General features: G+C 36.0%; 1 protein-coding gene across 8 annotated transcripts in view; it reads right to left on the reverse strand.

Annotated features, from left to right (window-relative positions):
• Ube3d (ubiquitin protein ligase E3D) overlaps positions 1-22,289 on the reverse strand; it is a 134,967-nt gene that overhangs the window by 111,484 nt on the left and 1,194 nt on the right. For all 8 annotated transcript variants that reach the window (XM_063233159.1, XM_063233157.1, XM_013158110.3 and 5 more), the window contains exons 2-4: positions 18,013-18,209; positions 14,613-14,703; positions 4,722-4,890 (exon numbers count right to left, since the gene is read on the reverse strand). In XM_063233159.1, coding sequence (XP_063089229.1) covers positions 4,722-4,890; positions 14,613-14,703; positions 18,013-18,209 — 457 coding nt within the window. The remainder of the gene's footprint in view (positions 1-4,721; positions 4,891-14,612; positions 14,704-18,012; positions 18,210-22,289) is intronic.

The following is a 22,289-nucleotide window of genomic DNA, read 5'->3' on the forward strand; positions in this document are numbered from 1 at the left end:
GGCTGTTTTTGGTATACAAAGTCTAAAAAAGAACAACTGGAAACAAATTCCCATGAACTACAACGAAAATACCAACAGCACTTTACAAAATATAAATAAATAAAATAATCTTTACTTCAATTATCACACCTGAGGCACGTATCGCTTATGCTGACAGCACGTGTCTTTCACTTTCCTGGCCTTTTGTAGGTCATCTCAACATCGTACTGGGCGTGCCACTCTTTCAGGAGGTTCTTATTATATTTTACAAGTGTAATTAACAGCAACACATCTTCACTCCTAAGGCAGTCTTCACACATGGATACATAAGTACAGTGTACATTGATAATATGTATGTTTTGTTTACCTGTACTTTCTTATAAGGCAAGTTGCCATCTTTTTTGCTTTCCGGTTGTTGTAGTGGGTCTTTGTGATGCTGCGCCTGCTTATGACTGTTAGCTCACTAGCGTGCTCCACAATTTTGTATAGTTCCTTAGGCAGAAACATTCTGGCTTTCCTCTGTTGTAGATAATCTCATATGAGCTCTATTCCCAATCCTCTAAGAAAATTCCTCTGTGATATTTTGCACTTATTATTTTCTTGGTAAGCTATCACACATACTTAGGTCTGAGTAAAATACAAGCACTGGCCAGACCTTTGTGTTTCAAGGGACATCATAGTTGCTCCATAACTCATCAACAACACCTAGTCCACTTCTGGTTTTGTTGTAGAAAGTTTCCATCTCAGATTTCCATAGTGTAGTGGTTTCCCTAACAATGTTTCCATCATGGTGAAATGTTGACACCAGCAGTAGTAGTTTGCCTTTCCTTGCTGGACATAAGGCAAATATTATGTCTTTTTAAAATTCAAAGATTTTACAATATCATTCTCGTTTTGAAACTGCAACTTTTTTTTTTTTTTTTTTTTTTTTTTTTTTTTTTTTTTTTTTTTTTGTACAAGGGATCAAACTTCACAACTTAGTGCTTGCCAGGCAGGTACTTATGCCGCTGAGCCAAATCCTCAGCCCCTTTATTGATCAGATTTTAAAATTCTAATTATCCACATCTGTGTATAACACATCTTAATTCTTTCTATATCCATTTCTCCTCTGCCTCCTCCATCGTTTAGTCCCCTTTCCCTTTGAAGAAGACTCTCTGTTTCCTATTATCTATCTTGTGCTCTTTATTTATATTTTGGGTTTCTCATATAAGAGAAACTGCAATATTTAAGCTTGTGTGTCTGATTTCATTTAACATTATGGTCTCAATGTTCATCAGTTTTCCCATAAATGACTCAAAGTTATCCTTTATACAATACAGTACTACTTCTTTGGAGATGACATTTTCTTTATCTGTTCATCTGTTGATGGACATGTAGACCACTTCCAAGACAGCTGTTATGAGTTGTCCTGCTATAAACGTGTATGCATGTACCATTGCGATATGATGTCTAACTTTTGGGGAAGATACCAGAAGTGGAATAACAGGGTCAAATGGAATTTCATTCTTAATTTTTTTGAGAAATCTCCATACTGATTTCCATAGTAGTTGTACTAGTTTCTGTTCTCACCAAAAAAAGCAGAATTGTCATTTGTTTTTCCTCCACATCCTCGCCAGAATTTGTTATAATTTGATTTTTTGAGTAGGAAGTCTTTTTGGAATAAGATGGACTTTAAGTGTTGTTTTAGTCTGCATTTCTTTAATGTCCAGGGCTGAGGATTTGGCGCAGCGGCAAAGTACCTGCCTGGCAAGCACTAAGTTGTGAAGTTTGATCCCTTGTACAAAAAAAAAATCTGATCAATAAGAATCAGATATCCACAAACAACCATCATGTGGGTCTTGATTTAAATAAACCTACAGTAGAGCTGGGTGTGGTGATATATACCTATGATCTCAGCACCTGAGAGGCTGAGGCAGGAGGATTGTTATCAAGACCAGCTTGGACTACACAATGATTTCAAGTCCAGCCTAAACTACATGGTGAGACCCTGTCTCAAAAAAAAAAAAAAAAAGAAAAAGAAAAAGTCAACAAAAATCTACAGTAAAAATTACTTTTAAGACAATTAGTAAAAGTTTTATTTGGCCTAGCGGTTATCATTATCAGGTGTGATAATCACAATGAGGTTATATTTTTAGAAATTCATATTTTCAGGTATATGTATTAAAACATATAGAGATGAAATGGCATGATAATTGAGATTTGCTTTAAACTACCTTGTAAACACACACACACACACACACAAAAAAAAACAGGGCAATAAAATATAACTGATAAATTAGGATGATTGGCATACACTATTACAGTTCATAATACTATTCTTTGTATACTTGAGAATGTTTAGAAAGCTCAACACATTTTTCTAAGAAAACAAAAAAGATATATGTACAAATTTAAAAACCAAATTACCAAAATAAATAAACACTAAGTACTCCAAGGTAAAAAGATAAAACTGTTAGTCAAACTTGCAAATAATAATGAAACTTGAACTTTGTTCTTTGAAAAATGCGATTAAGTTTTTAAGTGGAGTCATACTTCTAAGTCTTGACTAGATATAATCAATCTTATAAAGTGTTGAGGTGCCATCTTTACCATCCTATTATAAGATGCAAAAAATTTTAGTACATTGGTAGGCATGAAAAATAGTACAAGGGATGACAAAATGAGTTATGAGAATAACAAGATCTTCAGCAGAAACATTTTGAAAATAAAATGTACGTACTATTGCATCTACACAGGTGCAAATAAAACCGGGAAACTCCAGCAGGTGCTAATGGCAAAGAATACTGTAACTATGTTTATGCTATTTTTTAAAATCAGATCTTTTTAATTAAAATATTACAACATTATTTTGATTTGAATAGAATCTCTGCTTTGTAATGCAGTTTTCTTTATCTATGTTTTAAGGAAACCAAAAAGCAAGTTATATAAAGAAGCAGACTAACAGTGTGGGAACTCTAAACAACCAACCTCAAAGATATACACTGTTGGGGGACTAATTAAATCAACTTATCTAAGAGGTGGCAGCGTTGCTCAGAAAGGTGGATTAGCCTCCTGTCCTCATTTTTATTTTCTCTTTGTTGTTTCAATTTCTAAGGACCCTTGATACTGTCTTACCAAAAAATGTTTCCCAAGAGATACCATTAGGATGCTGTGTCTTCATGTGACATTTCAAAACCCTGCTAGATGGCAGACTGGGCGATATGAGAAATAGGTTTTCAATAGCACAGGGAAATCTTATTCCCACAGGAGCCTTGAGAACACTGTTTAAGCAGACTCTTCTAATGTTTGTTACTATTTTAGTCACAGGCAGTCTCTTGCTACTGCAACAATATGCAATTAAAGACACTTCCATCTAGACCAACTTGAAAACAATTCTGTCAATAGCAGCTTGTCATGACAGTAATTTCCCACAATCTCCTTAATACCAAAACTGTAATATCTAAGCATGAAGCATTTCACTTTAATATACAACCATAAACAATCAAGAGGAATTCTTATAAATGCCATCATACAGCAGATAAATGTGAATATATTTTAGCATACAATGCATTTTATCTAAAAAGGAGACATAGCTTCTCTTAGTATTTCCCTACTTCTTTTTCACCTAAACTTTCCAAATATTGTTAAAATGTATAGCATAATCATGAAAATGAAAAACATAAAAGATTAAAATATAATCATAAATTTTATTCCCATTTTTATCATTAACCTTTTAAAATACAGAACGCTAAAGTATTGAAATATAAACTGAACCATATATTTAGACAAAGAGGTTTATTTTTATGGTGAGACAAGGCATATAAATACTTTTGACAAAATTTATCTAGATATTTGGCAATTTTACTTACTCTTCCTCAAAATAGTTCTATAAATTAATTTACAACATTAGACTTGTTCAACTACTACATTTTCTGCAATTCAGTTATAATTACAAAAATTAAATGAGTTCTAAATGAAATTTAAAGTACAATGGGTTTGTTCCTTCCAATAATCAGATGTTAACACAGATTCCCTGGCAATGGTTTTCTTTCCTTTTTAAATCACATCTGTATTGACTAGCTATCATCAGTAGGATGATTCTTCACAAGAACCAAGCCAATGCCATTGATTTTCTTTTAAAAATAAACTACTTGTTTTCTGCACTAAAAGGAAATTGCCTTCTCCCTAAGAGCTACCTGACCTCCTAATCCCAAGTACCAATTTAGACCTTGCTGCAAAGCTTCATGTCCATTCCGGGGCTCCCCTACCCTCCTGTTTTTATAACATGAGAACAAGTCTAGTCTCGAAGCAGACACAGTAGAATATTTGCAACTAACTGTACATCAGATATGATGGACTAGTAGAATGTTTTTAAAATTTAAATCAGACTGTTAAAGTTAAAATGCAAATAGATTATGAAATACTGTCCTAAGGTGAAAGAAAAGCAGGGCATTTGGTTTGTAAAGTGGTAGCACTCCCAAATCCATGCTTAAAGAAGTTTTTTTCATAGTCCTCCAGCCCCTGATGGCTCTTTTAATTTAAAGTTCCTCCTGTATCAACAGAACAGAGCTAGAGAATACAGTTTAAAATAATGAATTTGGGCCTTGCGAACAATTTCTTCAGTAACTTTGAATTAAGGAAAAAATGAGGAAATCAGTATCTAACCCAGTTTCTAAATCAACATTTATTTTGAAAAGCTATTTTGACAACTTAAAATGATTTCAGAAAAAGTACATCACTAACTGGACTAATCTAGTTCTTACCTGCCACAAATTGCTTCTTAAATTCACCAGAAAGAAGGAGTCTCCAATGAAACAGTCATTCTCTTTCGGATGAAGTGGCTTATTAGCAAAGGGGTCAGGATGACAGCACCAATCTTCAACTAGAGCCCCCCAGTTGTCACTGGGCAGTGGGAGCACTCTGAGGAGTCTCCTAGCAGAAAAATTAAAAAAAAAAAACTATTTTTCATGGTACAAAGTGGAACTAACATTTTCTTAATTAAATCAGCATGAAAAACAGCAGGCACTTATTGGCCACATACTTGCAATGCAAATTTTCTCCAATTTTAAAGTAATATATACTCACAATGGACAATTTTGAAAGTGCAGACATATAAAATAATGTCTTTCTCACTAACCAAAGATAAGTAAATATTGGTTTATGAACTTAATTTGTTTTACAATTTGGGGGAACTTGGCTACATTTGTGTTTGTATGGGAAGAGGCCCTGGTCATTTTTGTCACCAATGCAAAGCTTGAGAATGGAAGCAAAATTTTGCTGGATGATTTTGTTTGCACACTGAATTGTTTGCAAACCAAAGTGTTCACAAACCAAGGTATTACTATATATGTATCAATGTAGTATGTGTGTCTGTGTGTGTGTGTGCTCATTCTGCATAGGAAGTCTGGGATTTAGAGGATATACACCAAAACATTTCACTATCATGATTCTATTTCATAAGTACTGTATATCAAACTTTAAATCATTCCCCGTTAAATATCTAGGTTGAGTTCTTTATCAATAATTCTGATTCCTATTAGAAAATTTGCATACATATTTAATTATTCCTTGAGAAAAAATCTCCTAGATTACAAACACAAATACTAAGCATTTTTAAGCCCATTTGGTAATGTCTTTCCAGAATGATTGGACTAATCTTAATTCTTCCACTTACTTTATTCTTAAATGAATACTATTTTTCTATCTTTGCATAAATAATAATAAAAAATTCTCAATGCAGCTTTAGTTGGCAACCAAGCTACTGGTGACAGTGAACTAATTTTTATATTTATTTACCAAGCTTCTGTGAATTATGACCAGTGACCATTTCTAATAGGATATTACTATGTTCTTATGAATTAGTAAAAATATATTCTATATGAAGAATATCATCCTCTTGTTATATTTTTTCTGTTACTGTCTTCTATAAATTGTCTACACTTTCTTCTGTGATTCCTCCCATTATTGTATTCTAATAAACTTTTTATTTTAGACTTACAGAAAAGTTACAAAGACAGTACAGAGGGTAGCATATACACTTTACCCAGCTTTCTCTAAAGTGAATACAGTATCTTATCTGGCCATGGTAGATTTTTCAAAACTATACTTTCTGAATTTTATCAGTTTTTCTACAATATTCTTTTTTTCAGTTTATTTTATAATAACACACTATATTTAGTCACCATATGTCTCTGGCATTCTCTGGTCTGTGACAGTTGTTCAGTCTTTATTTTTCAGGACCTTGGGATATTTAAAGAGTAATAGCATGTCAACCTACAAAATATCTTTAAATCTAAGGTTTTTTTGGTATTTTTTCAAGATTAGATTATAGATATGGTTTTGAGAAAAAAATTCTACAGATATGAGGTTCCCTTCTCATTACATCATATCAGGATGCATACATATTACATCAAAAGGACTTATCATGATAAGTGATAATAATCTTGATTATCTGATTAAAGTGGTATCTCTTATTTCTCCCATCAGTAAAATACTGATAAATGAAGATATACCTTATTTATAAGTTTTAAGTTAAAATATTTAAGATGCGATGGTATGTCTTTTAAAAATTAAATTCATTGGCCTGGGGATATAGCTCAGTGGTACAAGTACCTGCCTGGCAAGTGTGAGGTTGTGAGTTCAATCCCTGGTACCAATAAATAAATAAATAAATAAATAAATAAATAGAAAAATTCATTTTTGCATCTTTTTAAAAACATATTTACTGGAGTTAACCATTTTCTTTGATTCCTTGATCAACTGTGAGTACCATAGAAGAGCACTTACAGCTCAGAAGTGAATAGACATATAATTTATAATCCAAAAGATAGAGCCAGGAATAAGAAAGGTCAATTTTGAGGAGAACTATAAGAATATATAAAGAATAACTTTCCCTTTCAAATTAGGAAATGTTGTATCACTGGCAATATCCAGCCTGCTGAGCTGTGAGGTCACTATGAAGTAATTCACTGTGAAGTAATATTTTCAACATACATTTCCTCAAGTCTACTATTAATCAGGCATTCTCTTGGCGCAAGGTATGAAAACATACAGTCCCTTCTCTCAGGATACTCACGTTCTAATAGGAAATATAAAGTTACATGCAATAACAAAACCACATGTAAGGAGTATCGTTCTAAACTCTTGAAGGCAGGGGCTTACACAGGTTTCTTTGATGAGAGTATTATCCCTTTCCGCAGACATACATTCTCACAAGCACACAGAATCTGCATTTTATTTTAGAGAATTCAGAATAACACATACGAAGTGCTAGGTAAGTACATTACAAATGAACTTCAGAGTAGAGGTAACATCTGAACTGGCCCTTGAAGGGTAGTTTCCCAGGAAAATAGAAGGAATTTAAGGCATCATGGAAGAAACAGTGTGAAGACAGGCACTGCATTTGACTACCTAACCATTATATACCTAATGTTTAACATAGTTCCTTAAATATTCATTGAAGGAACGAACTAGCATATTTGGGTAACTACAACATGTGAGGTACCTAGCTGGGTTTGTTGCACACTGGGATCAAAGGGTTAACAAACCTTTTTCCCTTGCTGCTTAAGACTCTGACCTTTAGTTTAACCACCTCGTTCTGTTACCCTGGAAACCAGGTAAGATCATAGACATCAAATATATTGCTAAGCAACACTCCTTATGGTAAAAATGACCCCTGACTGGTAAACTACATCTGGACTAGAAAGAATGGTGGATGGGCTATAAACATCTATTAAGAATTTCATGCTTTGTGCATTCCTGAATGTAGTCTCTTGTGGCAAAAAACTATTGCCAAAGAATTGTTACCAGAGACACTGGTTAGAATATGAGGGTTCTAAGCCAGGGCATCCACTGTACCTTCCTGATACAGATCTTGCACTTTGAAACTGGAATTATGTCACAAGAGTCCCTGAGTGGGTGTACAAACAGACACTGGCAGGAACTCCTGCAGAGTGCCTTCTAAGAGGAATTCTTTGTGCTTCCTGGCCGGCAAGCTGAGGCCTGTGGTAGTCTTTTAAGTCTGCATGTAGAGATGAATTTAAGAAGACTCCCTGGGGACAGCCATCCACCCTTAATGCCTAAAACTTTGTGAGATAAGAACTCTCTTATCATCACTTCCTTGGTGCTAAAGGAGAAAGTAAGGCTTTTTAAAATAATCTACTCAAATTCACAATATCGGAGGTGTGAAGTGATGTCAGGATCTTAACCCAGGTTCTCCTAATTGCCAAACTAAATCTTTTCTTAGGAATATATTCCCTCTGCTAGTGACTCAATAGAGAAGACTGGGCAGATGGGATGGTGGCAAATTGCGTGTGGTGTTAAATGCTACGCCAAGAGATAAGACTTGGTCCTATAAAGGAATGGGCAGTACCGTACCGTAGCATCTGAGGAAGTGACACATCAGATTAGGGTTGTGCTTTGTTTTAGTTTAGTTTGCTTAGTTTTGTTTTGTTTTGCTTTGAGACAAGGCTGTACTACATGGTTCTCAGAATTTTTATCAAGAGGTAGAATAAGAATGAGATCTAAATAGGCTTGAGGATCTTCTCCATCATTAGGGTTCTCTATCTCCTGACATTCTGCACACAGGACCAATGAACAGGCCACTTAACATAATACAAAACATAGCAACGTCAAAATCCCATATATGATTAAAGAAATAAAAGCTCATTTACAGAGACTTGGGAGATTTGATGCATATTAACACAAAATAAGATACTTCAAACTTAACTCGGCCCCAGATCACAATGAATAAAAGCTGTAATACATCTTTTAATCAGCTATGTAAGACATCAGGAGCAAGAAAGTGCCTAATTTGCAGTTACCGCAAAGATAAAAGGATTTTTATAGCAAAAAAATTTTTCTGATGTTTTGAAAAAACATAAAACCTTTAAGAACAAAAGATGTACTTTAATCACACCTCTAATGTAAGTATATCTATCTAAAACCCTGAAAAGTGTACTTTGATATAATCTACTTCCCAAGAGAACTTTCAAAACAAAATAGATACCATTTTTTCCAAGATAAATTAGATGAAAACCTGCTGAAGCTCAGGAAGAATGAAATGATTTCTTCAATTCCTCTGAGCTTAAGGTTTTATAATGAACAACATATATTTATAATAAATTAAAATTAGTTATATTTAATGCATCAAGAGTATACCTTTTGGTAAATATAAACCGTAACACACAATTTTAATAAATGCTATTCACTGCTGTTTTACTTGATATTCAAACATACATGTATACACATTTATAGCAGCACAATTTACAATAGATAAATTTAATAAAGTAAATTTATTTAATAAAATAAATCTATAATTTATTTATTTACAATCTTGGAAACAGTGGATATATCCATCAGCAGATGAACAGATAAAGAAAATGTGGTATTTATACACAGTGTAGTACTATTCTGCCATAAAGAAAGATAAATCTACAGGCAAACAGATGATATTTGAGAACGTAATGTTAAGTGAAATAAGCCAGACACACAAGCTTACAAATCTCATGGTTTCTCTCATATGCGAAACCGTAGAGACAAAAAGACGAGCGAGCACAAAAAACAAGACAGACAAAAAAGTGGGGAAAAATTAATAATTATCCAAATTATCTATTAGTTGTTTCAAAAATATTTTGATATAAGCTAACTTGTTTCATTTATGCTACTAGTTTCTTTTTGTTAACTGAAAAGAAAGTTCTGTTCTTTATTGTTATTCTCTATTTTATTCTAAAATTTTATTTTTTCACAAAAGATTGCTTTTTATGTTTTGTTCATTTTCTTTATATCTACTTGTATAGCACTGAAATAAAAAATTTAAAATAAAAAATGAATATAAAATGTCCATAACTTTAAAACCAGTCATTAATCAGTGATAACAGTTACAGGTCATAACACATAGCTTTTACAGACTAAATTATGAACAGGTTGAGTATTAATGACTATAAGCATAACAAATATCAAAAGCTCAAAATATGGTTGCTAAAATTTAGATAAATTTAGGTAACATTCTCTAACCACTAGGCTAAAAATCCCATAAAACTAGCTTTGCATTTTAATACTGTTATGTAAATAGTATGATTAGACTCATAAAAGTACTATAATTTTATTATAAAAGTGTACAATATTGCCAACAATCAAATTCTGCACTTTCTTGAGGGATGGCAGTTATTGGGGTAGAACCTAGGGATACACTAAGCATGTGCGTCAGCACTGAGCTATACCCCAGGTTCTGCCCTCTTTTTTAACCTCTTTGTTGTATTTTATTAAAAAGTGACTATTCACAAGAAGAGTTATAAGACCACGATTACAGTTTATCTGCCAAACAGTTCAATCAAGTGGTTCAATATTCTAGTACTTCACATTTCCATGAAGGCAATGCTGACAGCCTCTTAAGAGTTTCCATATTTTCATGGGCTCTTCCTGGTACAGGCAAACCGGATCAACTGATCCAGATACCTCTGAACACTTCCAGCACAACAGTCTGAAAGTCAAAAGCTCGGGTTTGAAAATCTATTTGGTCAACTGGTGATTTTCCAGTGTGACATGAATGTATTTCAAGTAACCATAACAAATTGCAAATACATGGGCCACTTGGCTATATCTAAGACCATTCACAAAGAAGTGGTTTTCATCATTACTGCTTCATACTATGATCTATATAGTCTCAGAAACAGCACAATCAAAAACTGAATACATTTATACAGATATTACTGAAAAACTTTGTTGATCTGGTAAAACTGTAAATTGGAAAACTGTTTTATAAAGAAATAAAGCATTATGTACTTTCAGAAAAACAAAACAAACTGAGTGTGTTAGGAGTGTGTGATCATACGTAAAAGAAAAGAGCTGTTAAAACTGGCAGATTTCATGTGCTGGTACTAGGTACTAAATGGCATTAATGAGTCTTAACTAAGTTCAACTGTCTTTTGCATTATATTTCTATAATTTGCTTGACAAGAACATTTTTCATTAAAAAACAGAAAAAGAAAAAAAGTAACAGGTTTCAGCATTGCACAATCGAAATAGTCACGAATCATCACAGAAATTCAAACTACAACTTGATGAGGTTCACTGATCAGAGAAGTTTCATGCTGCTAAGACTGACAGATTTATGTAATTCAAATTTTTTTATTTTACAAATAAGGAAACTGAGGCCATAAAGTTGAAGTAACTTATTTCTAGACGAAAAAGGCTTGTCAGTAAGTAGATTTTAACTCTGGTCCATGACTGCTATTAGGGGATCTTTCAGTGTGGCTCAGTCAATACAGTCCAAGAATATAAGCCTCTTCCTGGGAAAGATGCTTATAATTAGTTGATTTTGATGATAGCGCACATGTAAGTTCTTTTGAAACACCTTTGGTTTTTGTTTTCAACTTACAAAGTTCTTCTTCCCACTCCCTTATGCAGTAATAAGTAACCAAAGGAGAAGTGAGAAGAGCACAGAGATCATCACATTATCAATGTGCTGAGACTAGAGAAAGCATATCTTTCCACTATTTGAAGCATGCTGCCCAAGAATGAGATGTGAACACCACCTTCAGTCACATAGTAAGGATTTATCCATTTGTCCAAGAGGCATAAATAGTCTGGACACAAAGATATCCTAAGAAAAGGCTTTCAATTAAGTCTTGCTAAAACAAACCAAGGGCCCAATTACATTATTTATTATTTCAGAGAGGTAATTCATTTCTCTGATGCATATAGACAATGTGAGTCGGAAGGGCTAAACACTAATGTTATGGCTGATGCATTGTGTCAACTTGAGCAGTTTAGAAATTAAACTAAGAGACTCAGCAGGGAGCCAGAATTCTTACTTTGTAAATATCGTCATGCAAGAGGAGGGCACAGAGATTTTGTGAGTATATCTGCCCTTCCCCATTTTGCTCTGGCTACTTTTGCTGGCTGCTGCCTTGAAGTATTATCCTGGTGCAATGCCATGCTATCTTGGAGCCAGCTGATTATGGACTGAAACCTCCACTAACAGTGAACTAAACCTTTCCTTCCTTCATTTTGGGTGTTGGGCATTTTGCCCCAGCAACTACAGAAAAGTAACCAAGACAACTAGATTGTTTGCTACTTTTCTAAACAGAATATTTTGGAAAAAGGTATAGGAGTATCTAAAAAGAGTTTGATAGCATTTACTCTTATATATTACATTTCTTAACTCTGTTGACAAGTTTGGAAAAGAGGTTTAGAGAGCTGAGGTGATACAAACATGGTCTCCAACTGCTTAGCTAAAAGTGGAAGTTCAAACCCAGTTACCTTCACCCACTCCTGCTTCTGTACTCCAGGGCCTCCTGGTGCTCAGGTTATCGAGAATAAATGAAGCTGTTCTCCAATAACAGCCTCCATGCCCTTCTACATCAACTCCATGGTGGTAGAAAGAATTGACAAAAACAGAACATACAGCTCCTAAATAGGAACACCAAGCATCTTTCACATCCTCTTCCTTTTCCAATGAAACACAAGTACCATTTGATAAAGAACGGATATCCCCTACTGAAAAGGGTAGCAGGAAATACTATTACACTGAATTTAACTCATTCCAACTGTTAGCTTCTAGGTCACCTCATTGTTGTATAGGAATGAATGTTTCAGAAACTTCATCTGAGAATTAAACCAAAGCCTGAAACAGGCTGAAAGGATATCAAGTTTTGGTTAAACAGCAATGAAGCTAGGATCTCTTGGAACTTTCCAGATAAAGGGGGCCTGTCCCCAAGTACATACTCTGTGGCAACTTTAACCATTAGGTAACTTGAGCAAAGATATTCCTCTCTCCTCTGTAGATTTAAAGTTACACCAGTCCTTATTCAAGATAATTGTTCTAATGATGCTACCTCTATAAATCTCCCAAAACATGAGGGGAATTTAGACCATCTTATCTACCTGGAATACAGCCAAGAACCAGAGAGCAAACAAAAAAGGCTGGTGGAAGCCCAAAATAAATACACTAGAATCTAGTGCACTCAACCCAGCAAAAATCTATTGGGAGCACATTATTTATCAGGCACTGTGCCTGATGCTGATGCTGATGACTAGCTAACATGTACTGAATACTTGCCATGTACCAGGCACTCCTATTAACACTTAAAACCATTTGATCCAACAACCCTAGGAGATAAGTCATACTGTCATTCACATTATCTCAAGGAAATCAACGCAGAGTGATTAAGTAATTTACCCACAATCACACAGCTAGTAAGTTGTAAATAAAAATTCAGTGTTACTTCTGAGTCTGTTCACTAGCCACTACCATATACTGTACTTGCAATAAAATAGAAATAAAGAATACAGAGATTAGTATGATTATCTCTGTTGGAGGGCTTACAGTTTAATTATGAAGACAGGCACACATAAACCTCGGCAGAGTACCTTATACAACCCAGGTTCAAAGAAGGTCCCTGGTACATGCCTTGTCAGCACACAGGTAGGAGCTGAGTAGAGACTATGTGGGGGGCAGGGGGTGCGTTGAGAATGAGCACCTTTCCCAAGATCCAGGGTGAAGAAAAGCACTTAAAAGATCATGAGATGGCATACTGATCACCAGAGCTGCACACAGAATATTAGCAACATCAGTGTGTGCTGGGGGTGCACAGGGTGTTTGGGAGAAAGCTGAAAGGTGGGGTGGAGAGACAAGCTCACAAAGGAATGAACAAGGCACACTAAGGATTTAAAGGCTGTATCGTGATTAAATGAAATAAATCAGACACGCAAGCTTAAATATTGCATAGTTTCTCTTATATGAGAAATCCAAACTATAAATAAATTAAAGAACAAAATAAAAGACAATAGGAACAAGGCGAAAGAAGGTAGTGGGATGGCATTATTGAGGAAAAAAAAGCACACTGGAAAAGGAATATGTTTCACATACGAAATATCTTCATTTACAGGCACTTGTCTTGGGAAACCCATGCATGCAGAAATTCTTTCTTTAAATACTGTTAATAGTAATAAGCTTTTCATTTGTCTTTCCAACCCATGAGTGATTTGAAGCTGAAAATTCAAGGAGAGGAGGTTTGTACCAAAGAAACAAAAATCTGACAGGATGACAGAAGACAAAAAATAATTGGAAAAGCCAACTTGGGAATGCAAAGAAAATAGCAAAAAGTCCTGCCTGCCTCAACAGGGTAATCACAGCACATCAGAAAAATGGGTAACAAGATTAACCTCATCACTGAGAAAAGGTTAATTTTGTGCTCTGTATGTTCTGTTTTAGTAAGAGGGGGAAAGAGGAAATGGATTTTAGAATGGCGCCAATACAAATAGCTCAGATCGACAATCCTGCTGTACCAGCTTCTATGAGGCAGAAAATTCACTTATGTGGAAACGCAGTCCCCATCACAATGGATAAAACAAATGAGGTGAGATTCTGGGTCTCCTTTTGGGAAGAGAGTGCGTCAGTGATGGGCCAGGCACTTACGCCACGCCCAGCCTTCGTCCCTTAACCGGCCTTCCACACCTACCCGCATCACCCGGAGAACAGCTCCACTCTCAACACGGCGAGGTTGTGGTTGATTTTGTTCAAAGAGACATTAAGGCCGTATTCGCATTTTAAGGACATCTGCACTGTTCCATTTGTAATTACTTCAAAAATTCTGATAAAGATAAAAGCCACTGCCAGGCACAGAATTAATCAGTTCTAAATGCACCCTTACCTGTCCTTTATTATGACTTCACCGCAGGACTGGCAATAAAATGTACAACATTCCTGGGCTTCTGAGCTTCGATTAAAAATTGAAATCGGTTCTAAAAGAAAATCAATGAAATAACAAATCTTAGAGGTTTGGAAGAAATAATAGTAACCTACTTACAAATTTACTAGGCACAACAAATTACTATCAATACACCCTGCTTGTGATCTACCCAGAAATACACATTTAATTAGTATTATCAGATGACTCAAACATTGTGTTATTAGTATTAGTACAAATTTGGTATTATCAGAAGCAAACATTGTGAAGCATTTGCAAAGACAGATTTTGTTAAATGTTTGAGAGCTAGGGCAGCGCCCTGGTTGCCCATGTAACATGAGAACATTACTTCTCTCATTCTATGAATGAGGCTTGGGAAAGAACGGCTGAGGAGGGACTACTTCCTTCATGTCCAGCTAACCACCCAGGCCTTCCCCAGCCACGGCTTTCCTCTGTATGGTTTGCCATCACCCTGACTGCTGGTAAACAGAGCTCTTAAAATGTAGATTTAATTTGGTTTTAGTAAGGTTTATGTCCCCTTGGCACATTACCAACATATACAAACAAAATGGATTTCTAGGATGGCTCCTAAGAAGAATCTGATCTCCCAAAAGGAAAATTTAATTTCTGATGAAAGTTGTGAGGAAGTTAAAAGCTGTGGAGAAAATACGTATTTCCCATACTATGTGAAACGGCAGCATAAGCATACTCTCCTGAATTTCTGTTACTTCATTTGTTAAAAAAATGAAATTTTCATTTAAATGAAAACTCTGAAATATTGTCTCTAGTTGAAGAAATCAGGTCATAGGCATTAAAAGCAAGTAATCTGAATTTGGTTTATGTTACTTTGTGTGTATTTTAAGGATTAGAACACCGATGCTAGAAAGTCTAAGTCTTTGCAAATTAAAAATTCTGTAGTTTAATTTCCAAAGGTGTTCATAAATTCCTGTCGCACCAAGGTGAAACAGAGGATTCCTATTTAACTTTGAGCAGACAAAAAGGACACCTAGGTGAGACACCTAAAATATTCTTTTCAGAACTAATAAATAAATTTTCAATGAAACACTACCCTCTGCTGGCCACTGGGTCAGCTTCAAAAGCCAGAACTTTCTAATACCAAGAAATCCTGGAAGAGCAATCAATGTGCTGGGACTAAATTCAATGCTGGTGTTAGAGCTACTGTAACCAGTTCTGGTTCAGGGTTTATGCTGTGACTTACTTTACACTCAAAAAAGTGTGCAGTATGACACCTAGTATGTTTGACCCTAAAAGGGTGTTCTTGCAGTTGAGAAGTAGGCTTTAAAAAACCCTAAAACACCACTGAATGTTCAGTTTCAAAAGTTACTTCCCCCGGTTTGATTCAAGTCCACATCAGTATTCAACTACTGAATATTTATTCATTCAGCAAATATTTATTCTCCACCTTTTCTGTGGAGAGCAGTAAAGCAATTAAGTGCTGAAGAATCTACTTTACATATACTTTCATGCACCATGGAACAAGCCTTTGAAAGTTTTCCTTTTCAGATTTTTAAGCAAAATGTTGAAAAAGTATAAAAAATAGGAGACCAATGAACACAAACAATGGCCTAGCTAGCAAGCACATGGCAGTCAATTTGTTTTGTCCTAAAAAGTATTTGTTGATTTTAAAAAATATAAATAATTCTAGTTTTGCTCTTTGTGTATTCACAGGTATAGAATATGGCTGGGCAACAACCAAATATGATGTCCCTGGAGGTCACCACTCCTCCTTCTGTACAATTACAACCCTAGAAACCACTGTGGCTTCCACACCCACCTCTCCCCAGTTTTCAGGCCCAACACAAAACTCCTGTTTGGCTACTGTTGCTAAGGGAGAAGGTGGGCTGGGGTGTAGCTCAGCGGCATAGGGCCTGCCTGGCAAGCTCAAGGTCCTGGGTTTGACTCCCAAAAATAAATAAATAAAATAAAGGAGAAGGTGATGACATCAAAGATCCAGATCAGCCTCTTCCCCAAAACAAGATTTCCTCAGCCCACAGTTAAGTACACCCGAGAGCTTGTGATTTGTTTTTGTCTACTTGGTGACTTCGCCCTTCCTTCCATGATTATTCCAACTGCCATTCTTAGTGTTGATCCGATGACACTGAAGCCTCACAACATTCATGTCCTTACCTCCTGTTCCTAACGCCAACTGTGAAACCATGGAACTTAAACTGTTATTCACTAATTCAGAACTTCAGCAAAAATTACTCTTAGGTTAAAAAAAAGAAGCATAATACAGTCTAACTTCTCTTTCCTTTCAAAAGTCAGAGAACTGCTGGACATCTCCTAAATAGCTCCTCAGGAAATCCTGTTTTCCTCAGTCCAGGTTCCACGAGAGAGAAGCAACAGTGACCCCTCATAATATTTTTCAAATAGGTATCATGACAGGCTTTGACAGTGTCTGTTCCCCCTCTTCACATTTTAATCTTCCCAAGCATTATTAATTACACTGTAAGACATGCAATAAGCCAATAATGATATTTAATAAATAATCACACTATCTTACAAAAATTCCTACTTCCTTAATCCAAATACAATTTGCATCGTTTTACAATTATAAAATACTGCAATTGTAACAGTCATAGTGACAATCAAAAGAGCAAACTATGGTTTCTCACACTCAGCTTCAGGATTTGTACTGCTGCTTTATTCTGAATAGTCTCTCCTTGGACAATCTGTGTCCTTCAGTTGTCTGGTTAAACACTGTCTCCTCTGAAGGCCTTCCTGGACTTCCTGCCCTTCACTCAACCCTAAGTCATTCCATATCCTATTCTGCTGTACTTTACCCACAGCACTTCTCAGCCTGTAATTAAAATTTGTTCAGTACGTATCACTATACAGTAGAATGTATGCTTAAGAATAGAGACCTTCCATAGCTTGTTCAGGTCTGTGTCCCCAGCTCTCAGATCAATGCCTCCCATATCACACAAGTGAAACTGTCTGCTGAATGAATGAACTTCTATGCAATGCTTTAAAATCAACTAGAACTTACAAACTTGCCATCTAAAATTGATATCAAAACCATGAGCCCAGAAATTTTACAACTAAAGAAACAAAAGAGAGGGTAGAGGGGAAGTCTCTGCTCAATTTTGCTATAAACCTAAAAGTACTCTAAAAATAAAATCCACTTACTAAAAAAAAAGCCACTAAAAATAAAGAATGAGGCCTGGCTGCACACTGCTGGTAACTAGTGCTGACACAGACCCTGGATCCTGTCAACCTTCCAGCTCTTCCAGGCCACTAATGAGCAGTCTTTTCACCTGGGAAAAGCTCACTTTAAAGAAAAAATTACCTTTGATTTATAACAAAAAAGGAAACGCTGAACAGAAGTGTTGGTCTTACTCACTTGTGCTGAACTCTGCCTGCGCCTGCAGCCTCAGGTGCAGTCCATCCCCGGCCACATACTGCAGCCCCCGGCAAGAGGAAGGTACAAGCCTGACCTCTGCTGGCAGCCGGATCTCCGTGCAGCCCTCAGAGGTCGCCAACCGCAGGGAGAAGGGCCTTACTGTAAGGTCCATGGGCATTCCTCCTTCTTTTGGCTCTCTAATAATTAAGAACAAAAGTCAAACACATTAGTTCTCTTTGATGAAAGTCACATGATAAAAGAAGAAAAACATGGCCATGAATCTCTCTGTGACTCTTCCTTCCATCACTCCTGAATAACAGCACAAATAGATGCTAAAGGAAACCAATCTATAGTAGATTTAGATCAGGTCTGAGAACCTTTCATAGCAATATCATCAAAGTCCTGCAACACAGTTTTATTTTTGTATCTGAGACCAGCATTGATATCCCAGTAATCAGTAAAGCATTAGTAACTCAAATACAAGATTAAAGTAACTCAAATACAAGATCTGTATATCAGTATCAGCTTAAATGAAATAGGATACAGGATAAAAACTTTCATGTCATGGTTAAGATAAAAACAAGAACAGTGACATTTAAACATCAGATGTAAAAGGACATTCTAATCCCATTAACAATAAACAGATTACTGCAGTCAGTGTAGGAAACAAGAAGTATATGCAGTCCCTTTGCAACAGGTGCAGCAGTACAGAGGGGAATGAAGGCATGCACAGAAAGGACTAAGTAACACAAAAAGTGACGGTGACACATACAGAAATGATCCTTCTAAGATGAGATGTGCTTAGCATTATAACAGAAGTGCAAAGTGCTTGTGGCTTCCTTTTTTGTTTTCATTTTGGTGCTGGGAATTGAACCCAGGACCCCCAGGACATTAAATACCACTGAACTACAAGGCAGTCCCCTGTGGCTCCCTCTTAAATCCAGATGGCAAGCTCTCCACTCTGCGTTGCTTTAGTGCAAATAGCAGGCCTCCTGCTTCAGTGTCAGAATCTGTCAGTCCTCTTAATTTGCCTTAGAAAGTTTTAAGGCTACTTTCTGGCTAGTTCCTTTTCAAACACATGCATCTGCATTTAATTGGCAATACAGAGTATCGGGAACCAGTTTTTTGTTTGCTTGGTCCATTGAGTTTTTGTGTGTGTGTTTTGTTGTTGTTGTTTTGAAGAAAAGACGGCTTCAAACTCTTCAATCAAGGCAAGGTAGGCATCCAAAAAGTGAGGAGGGAAGCCTAGTGGCCAGGGAAGGAAGTGAGAAACCAAACAGGGTGAAGAGTACCCACCAGAGGGACCGCCAGCACATGAGAAAGGCATCTGAGCTAGGGATGGGAAGGCCATTCAGCATGGGCTTTTCAGAGCCTTTCTTGGCTACAGCTGCCATTGGAAATTTCACTGGGACCCATGAAAGAACGCCTCAGAGCGTTCTTTACAAATCGCTTTACAGAGCGCCCAGTAAAAATTAAAGTCCAGCTACTGAGTACTTGACAGAATATATCATAGTACTTGCATGTGACCTATGCACAGCCTCCTGTAAGCCTTAAATCATCTCTACATTACTTAATGCCTAGTACAAAGTAAATGCTATGTAAATAGTTGTTATTCTTTAGGGTATAATAAGGAAAAAGTCTATATATGTTTAGTATAGATGCAACTTTTTTATGAACGTTTTTGATCTTCAGCTGCTCAAGTATTTAGAGACACTATACCATTGCTAGATGGCCTAAATAAGATATTGCAGAGAAATGCTTCATCTCTACTGTCTCTTCCTCTTATAAGGACATCAATCTCATCATGGGAGCTTCATCCTCATGACCTCATCTAAACCTTATTACTTACCAAAGGCCCCACCTCCTAACAGCATTACCTTAAGGGATCAGGGCAGTGGTGGCAAACGTACGGCACACACAACCGGCTGACTGTATCACTGAAATTCTAAAAGGTTTGCCATCGCTGGCTTTTGGGATTTAACATGTGAATTTCTTAAAGATACAAACATTTGGTTAAAACAGAGTTCAACCTGGATGAATGTCAATAGTGAGAGAGGAGAGAGGAAGCAGCAAAAGATGTCCGCAGAGACTAGTTACATAGAGGGGGACTGAGGAGGGAAATAAGCAAGACGTGAATGAGGACAGGAATCTCATTGAGGGCTAAGAGTTACAAAGAGAAAGGGAGAAAATTAAAATGGACACTGCGGCAGTAGAAATTTCTGCATGTGAAGTTCTGGTTTTCAATATATAAACAGATAATATTGGTAAATGTAATGCAATTGTATGTATTATAGTTTGATCCACATTATACCCATATTGTGATGTTGGTGTATAAGTTATCCCCGACAGGAGTCTCAGCAGCACCCACTGTGGACCCCACCTGGAAATTCAGGAGCTGTTCTTATTCTCAACAAAACTCTCCTAACGTCCACCTCTGGTGTGTGACTTCATTCCTCAGCGCTGTGAGACCAGGAACGCAGCACATCTGACATCTAACAGACTGTGAGCTGTCTTTTTCCACACAAACAGAAAACTTCTATAGAATATGTAATACCTGTTCACAATCAAAATTCTTAAAAAAGGACTATAAAAACTACACAGTTTACTATTCATATTTATCTCCTGATGAAACCCAGAAGCATTTAAGATTAGGAATAAGAATAAAAAATGACTGTGTACAAAGATTTATATTAACTAAAAATATACTCAAAATCCTAATTTAAATGCAGATTATAAAAATGGGCTTTAAAAAATCTGTGGATATATGCTATTAAAAATAAATTATAAAGACAAATTAAAAATAAAACAGTAGAAAAAGATATACCATGTGAACATAAAGTCAACTGATTTTTTGATGAAAACACAGTATTGGGTTACTTCATGACACAAATGATGGTCATCTTAGCTAATGGAGATGGAACAATATTGAAAAAACAAACTTTGACCTCTACCTCACTGCAGGCAAAAATTACCATGATCACAGATCAAAATGTAAAAGCTAAAATTATGTAGATCCTAGAAAATTAAAATAAGAAAATATGTTCACCTTGAAGTAGACAAAGATTTAAGATCAAAAAAAACTCTCCATAAAAAAAAGGGGTAGGTTGGACATAATTAAAATTTCTGTTCATCAAAAGATACTACCCACTGAGCATCCCTAATCCAAAAATATGAAATTCAAAATGCTCTGAAATCTGAATTTTTTTTCATTTTGAAGCATTTTTGGATTTCAGATTTTGGAGCTGGGATGCTCTATCAGTGAGCTCTATGTAAATATTCCAAAATATGGAGAAACTCTAAAATGTGAAACAATTCTAGGATCCCACACTTCACTTAAGGGGTATAAAACCTGTTTTAAGAAAATGAGATGTCAGTAACAGATTAGACGAAAATATTTGCATATTCACAGAAAAAAATATATATATATAAAGATCCTGTCTGTAGATTGCATAAAGCACTCTTTCAGTTCAACAATGACAACCAACCTGTTTTCTTAAGGGCAAACCTGAACAAAACCATAGAAAAAATTTTTACAATTTTACAACACATGAGTTGACAAATAAACAAATGAAAACAGGCTGAACATTACTAGTCACCAGAGAAATGCAAATTAACACCACAGTGAGATATTCTATCCCCATTAGAATGGTTCAAACCAAAATGACCGCCAATACTAAAGGAAGGAAAAAAAATGTGAAGCAATTAAGGTCCTCTTTGGTAGTTTCTCACTAAATTATATTCACACCTATTCTATAGTCCAGCATTTTCACACACAAGCATTTACTGAAAAAAAAGTGGGGAAGTGGGGTGGAGGTATGGTACAGCGGCACAGTGCCAGCCTGGTAAGTGCGCGGTCCTGTTGATTTCCGGCACCAAAACAAAACAAAAGGGTATGCTCATAAAAAATATACATCAAACTAAGGTAACCTCAGCAGTACTCATAATGAGCACACGCTGGAAACAGGCAAAATATCCACATCAGGAAAACACATAAATTAATTGTGGATTATTCACAGCGTGGAAAACTACTCAGCAAGAAAAACAAACTGCTGATACACAGAATAGATGTAACATGAATGTTGAAAACATTACGCTGAAGGAAAGCAGCTAGCAATAAATAAAAGTACATACCGCCTGAATCCATGTACATGCCAAGAAATGGTAAATTCTGTTGAATAAAGTCAGAGCAAAGGGCACTTCTAGGATAGGGGAACTGATTGATGATACAGCCCAACAGTCAAAGAACACCAGGAACAAATGAGCAGTCCAGTAAACAG

The sequence above is a fragment of the Cavia porcellus genome, unplaced genomic scaffold, assembly GCF_034190915.1.
Source record: "Cavia porcellus strain 051 isolate PalLab524CR breed Dunkin Hartley unplaced genomic scaffold, mCavPor4.1 scaffold_22, whole genome shotgun sequence".
NCBI lineage: Eukaryota > Metazoa > Chordata > Mammalia > Rodentia > Caviidae > Cavia > Cavia porcellus.